Consider the following 6,000-nt stretch of genomic DNA (forward strand, 5'->3'; position numbering starts at 1 on the left):
CATACTGAGCTCCAGGGTGGGCACAGGCTGCCGCCACCACTAAGAGACCCGCAAGTGGGCTCCAGTGGCTGCCCCCACTGTCCTGGGAGTGCATGGGCCATGGCTGCAGCTAGGGGACCTGCAAGCAGGCACCAATCACTGTCCCTGCTGTCCTGAGGAGTGGGCAAGCTGCCACCACTGCTAGGAAACCCTGCAGCAGGCACCAATCTGCTGAGTGTTAACACCTATCCTGAAACTCGTCCAAAAAATTGCAGAGGAAGGAACGCTCCCAAGCTCATTCTATGAGGCCACCATCTCCCTGATACCAAAACCAGACAAAGATGTCACAAAGAAAGAAAACTACAGGCCAATATCACTGATGAACATAGATGCAAAAATCCTGAACAAAATACTAGCAAACAGAATCCAACAACACATTAAAAGGATCATACACTGTGATCAAGTGGGATTTATCCCAGGGATACAAGGATTCTTCAATATACGCAAATCAATCAGTGTGGCACACCACATTAACAAATTGAAGAATAAAAACCATATGATAATCTCAGTAAGATGCAGAAAAAGCTTTTGACAAAATTCAACAACCATTTATGATATAAAAAAAAAAAACCACTCCACAACGTAGGCATAGAGGGAACCTACCTCAATATAGTAAAGGCCATATACAACAAACCCACAGCAAACATCATTCTCAACGGTGAAAAATTGAAAGCATTTCCCCTAAGATCAGGAACAAGGCAAGGATATCCACTCTCGCCACTTTTATTAAACATAGTTTTGGAAGTCCTAGCAATGGCAGTCAAAGAAGAAAAAGAAATGAAAGAAATCCAAATTGGAAAAGCAGAAGTAAAACTGTCACTGTTTGCAGATAACATGATACTATACATAGAAAATCCTAAAGATGCTACCAGAAAACTACTAGAGCTCATCAATGAATTTGGTGAAGTTGCAGGATACAAAATTAATACACAGAAATGTCTTGCATTCCTATACACTAACAAAGAAAGATCAGAAAGAGAAATTAAGGAAACAATCCCATTTGCCCACACATCAAAAAGAACGTATTGGCTTGGCCAAAAAAGTTCGTTTGGTTTTAAGTGAAAGACATTTTTCATTTTCACCAAGAATTTTATTGAACAATGTATTCACTAACCAAATGAACTTTTTGGCCAACCCAATACCTAGGAATAAACCTACCTAAGAAGGTAAAAGACCTGTACTCAGAAAACTATAAAGTACTGATGAAAGAAATCAAAGATGACACAGATAGAGAGATATACCATGTTTTGGGGTTGGAAGAATCAATATTTTCAAAATGACCATACTGCCCAAAGCAAACTACAGATTCAATGCAATCCCTATCAAATTACCAATGGCATTTTTCACAGAATTAGAACAAAAAATTTTACAGTTTGTATGGAAACCCAAAAGACCCCAAATAGCTAAAGCAATCTTGAGAAAGGAAAACGGAGCTGGAGGAATCAAATGCCCTGACTTCAGACTATACTACAAAGCTACAGTAATCAAGACAGTATGGTACTGGCACACAAACAGAAATATAACTCAATGGAACAGGATAGAAAGCCCAGAGATAAAACCACACACCTATGGCCACCTAATCTATGACAAAGGAGGCAAGAATATACAATGGAGAAAAGAGTCTCTTCAATAAGTGGTGCTGGGAAAACTGGATAGCTACATGTAAAAGAATGAAATTAAAATATTCTCTAACACCATACACAAAAATAAACTCAAGATGGATTAAAGACCTAAATGTAAGGCTGGATACTATAAAGCTCTTAGAGGAAAACATAGGGAGAACACTCTTTGACATAAATTGCAGCAATATCTTTTTGGATTCACCACTTAGGGTAATGAAAATAAAAACAAAAATAAACCAATGGAACCTGATTAAACGTAAAAGCTTTTGCACAGCAAAGGAAACTAGACTTGCTTCTTTTTTGCTTAATACATGTTGAGATATTTATATTTTTAAATACCTTTATGAACCAATTTGGCTATTTTATTTTTAAATCAATGTTGGCAAACTATATTATTCTATGTTTTTTAATAATATACTTTAAATCCATGTGATATTTGTGGAATATGTGCATTTATAATTTAGTATAATTATTCTTAAAATACCATGTTAAATGATATTTTAAATAATCTATTCAGGAATTGCATGTTAGGAGACAAAATTTTATTAAAATGTTATAATGGTTACATATTTTATTAAAATGTTATAAAATTTTAAAATGTGAAATAAAAAATAAATTATATTTCTATTTTGAAAGGCTTATTCACTTTAACATGAACATTGTTGGTACAAGTTTTCATAAATCCTCATAGTACTATTTAAAATTTCATGTCTACCATATTTTAATTCCATTGACCAAGTTTGATATAGGTACATCTTCTATTCTTCCGAAATTTGTCATTAAGACTGTGACATTGGTATGACCAATGATTCATATTGTAGTTTACTTTTTATTGCCAATCATCAGGATATATAGAAAGATAACTATGCACATGTCTCTAAATACTCTGTAGAGATGTCACCAATAGTCATACTGTGATTTTTTCTTTTGAGAGTGCCACCTCTCTGTCTCTCACACCAACAGATACTAATGTAGTAATTGACACATCCTGGTTAAGTAATTTTGAAAATCTTCTAACCTAGAAAGAGTTCAGCATCTCAGTTCCCAGTAAAACTAAGTTTGGGGTCAGACATTATATGCCATGTAATAATCCAATATACTTCAGAGATGAACATGATTTTATGTATATATACACACACACACACACACACAATCTTACAGCCTTTTGAAAATGAATTCAAGTAAACCTGAAAACCTCACCATAAACTTGCTGACTCAAATCTGTTCTAACAAAGACACATTTTTTAGATACCTGAGGCATGGTGCTGCTGAATTATATAATCCTATCATTAAATTCCAATATTATCATTTTCTCTATTTTATTGAACAAGCTTTCAGGAATTACCGAGAACTTTCATAAATATTTCCAATTAAAATTTTTACAGATTTGACTCCAACAAAAGATAATGGTTTAAAAGCTAAATTCTTTCCTTTTTCTTTACAGGCTTTGATTCTGTTTGGTTTTGTTTTCAAAAATAGAAAATGATATTTACCACCTTCCTAGTTGTTGTATGAAGAATACAAGAAAAAATTTATTTGATTCTTAGGAAAGTCACAAACAACAATTGCCTACAGTGTGTGGCTGGGAGTGGAATCCATATGTAATGCCTCTGTCGGCAAAGACTTAGTAGAAGGGGCTTTATAATAAATATTCACATCTGCTGCTTTGGACACTCTAATCCATCCTAAGGATCTTTGCTGTGTCAGGCTTTGTTCTAGATGAAGAAGCTCAGTAGATATAAAGGTTTGCAAATAGGCCATATTTATCATGATTAACTTTACTTTTATAACTTTTCTCTGTTTTAGAGACATTCATGGCAATTTGGGTTATAATTCTTGATTAAATATTTGACTGTGACTTTTATGGCAATATTATTATTGAAATTTTATTATGGAATGGAAAAATTCTATTTTAACGATATATCACCTACTTAACATCTGTCAAGAAGGCATCACTGATAACAATGCTATGCTGGATGTGGAAAAAAAGACTAAAACCCCAGGCTCTGGATTCAGAGTGCTTGTGATTAAATACTAGCTCCCTCCGTATCTAGGGTGTCATCTTAAGCAAGTTACTTAGCCTTTCCAGGACTCTCTTTCTTCACCTATATAATGGAGTTAATATTATTTTCTTTATCATTAGATATTGTAAGGATCATATGGAATTATTAATATATATGTTAGGTACTAAATCTAGTATCTAACGTGTTGAAAGAGTTTAATGAATTTTAAATGGCATTACTGGAATGATAATATTATATGCCTTCTAAGTATGATTAGATAATCCCAGGGACAGTACTAAAGTCATTTATTTAACCCACATACTTATGTAGACATATTCTGTTGTTTTTACTTACCTCCAAATTCCCTGATAGTTTGCTGCTGGACTTCTTTAATAAAAGTATTAGTTAGAATGGGATTGCTGATATGTTTTTCACTTTAAGGAAATTATTAACTCACAAATATATGGTATAAATATTATGAGAATACTCTGTGCTGTATTTAGCTCTCTTATGACACAAAATTTTAGTTTAACAGAATTTTGAATTTTAAATTAGAGTAAAAAACCTAAGACATCTTTGAAATGGAGGTATTTATTTTCACTTCAACTCCAAAAAAAATTTGTTGCACTAATGAGTACCACAATTTTTAAAGTATAAATGTATATTATTAGTTCTAAGTAGTGATTTAGTATACTAAACAAATTTAATTATAATAAATTTAAGTTCTAAATTACCCACTGTGTGTATATATGTATATATGTGTATATATGTATACATGTACATATGTATATGTATATATCTTTGCCTTAGATACATTTTGAATCCTATTTTTTAACACTTTTTTTCAGAAATAATTCACTCGAAGAAGAAAGCTTCATTGCTTAATTGCTTTCAATCTCATCTTCTCAAAATTATCAATCCCAAATATAAGGAGACTAGCAGGGTATTTGATGACCTCTGCATGTAAAGTAGATAGAGCATTTTAAATTTTATAATCTAATCATTGGCATATCTTAATTTTAACTGGAATTATTTCCTATACAGCCAGGCGTTAGTTCATATTTAATGACTGACATCTCACGTAAAATGAATCTGAATTACAGTTGAAACAAAACTGTATATTCTGTTGCTTATAAACTGTGACTGCTTGAAATAAAACTTTGATATTCATTCTCTCTCCCTGTTTCTCCCTCCCTCCCTCCCTCCCTCCCTCCCTCTTTCTCTCTGTCAGGTCAAGTTTTAGCTCAGGCAAGTGGCAATGGGGTTATCCATTTGCTGGATCTTAAATCGGGGCAGATCCACAAATTGATGGGCCACGAGAGTGAGGCTCACACGGTCGTATTTTCTCATGACGGAGAGACTCTGTTTTCTGGAGACTCTGACGGCACCATTCGAACGTGGTCTTGACAGTCAGCATATCCCACTGCGGAGGGCATTCCCTTTAAGGCTTGAAAATGCCTTGTATAGTCCCAAACCAGTAAATATCTGGTTAAATATGCCAGCAGGTAACATTTACAATTTGCTTTAAAACATGCTTTGGACATATATTTTAGTGCTCATTACTGTTACCAATAAAAAAAAAAAATAACTTTCTGCTCATTTTTTTGTGTCTGGGTCTTTTTCTTTCTCCTTTTGATAAGAATTTCGAGACAGAGCATCTTTGCTAGCGGTTTGGAAGAAACAGCTTTACAATGACGCCTAATGACAGACTAGATGAATTACAGGAGATTGATTCTGAATGTTACAAAACAAACTGCAGGAGAACCAGGCTACTTTTTTTAAAAAAATCAAATCTAAACTGCAGGAAGACCTGAAGTTTAATCATGTAGCACAGGGAAAGTCTTTCTGTAAGCAAAGGGTCAAGTAGAATTGGGGAGCATACATTTTCACAGATTCTTTAACAATGATTATACTTCATCTGTTAATAATAATCAGAGACTGCAGATGGCTTAAGTCTAAATGCTAGGCTCTTCCAGAACTTTCATCTCTGAAGCCCATGGGAGAATGCATTAAGTATAATTACAATAAAAAATGAAAAGAAAAAAACACATCGTAATCTCAATGCAAGTAAGTATCTTGCACGTAAAATGCCTTTCCCCCTTTAATGCATGCATCCACTGTATAAAGTGCGACTGCTTAGAGAACGCTCTAGCCTGGTCCAAAGGAGCAGCTCGGATTTCGACCGAGCTCGGCTCAGAAGCCAGTTGTTGGCGCTGTCCGTGGTGCTGAGGAATTCCCAGCTGCCGGCAGAATGAGCTCCAAATCAGCAGTCTGCAAACTGCGCTCAGTGATGCAGAAACCCAGCTAAAGTTGCTCCTTTCCTTCATGTCCACAGT

The 6,000-nt window shown here is 34.5% G+C and overlaps 1 protein-coding gene across 1 annotated transcript in view; it reads left to right on the forward strand.

The window, feature by feature from the left end:
- SPAG16 (sperm associated antigen 16) overlaps positions 1-5,071 on the forward strand; it is a 910,587-nt gene extending 905,516 nt beyond the window's left edge. The window contains exon 16 of the mRNA XM_059927392.1: positions 4,896-5,071. Coding sequence (XP_059783375.1) covers positions 4,896-5,071 — 176 coding nt within the window. The remainder of the gene's footprint in view (positions 1-4,895) is intronic.
- Positions 5,072-6,000: the final 929 nt, after the last annotated feature.

Source organism: Balaenoptera ricei, chromosome 7 (assembly GCF_028023285.1).
Source record: "Balaenoptera ricei isolate mBalRic1 chromosome 7, mBalRic1.hap2, whole genome shotgun sequence".
Taxonomy (NCBI): Eukaryota; Metazoa; Chordata; class Mammalia; order Artiodactyla; family Balaenopteridae; genus Balaenoptera; species Balaenoptera ricei.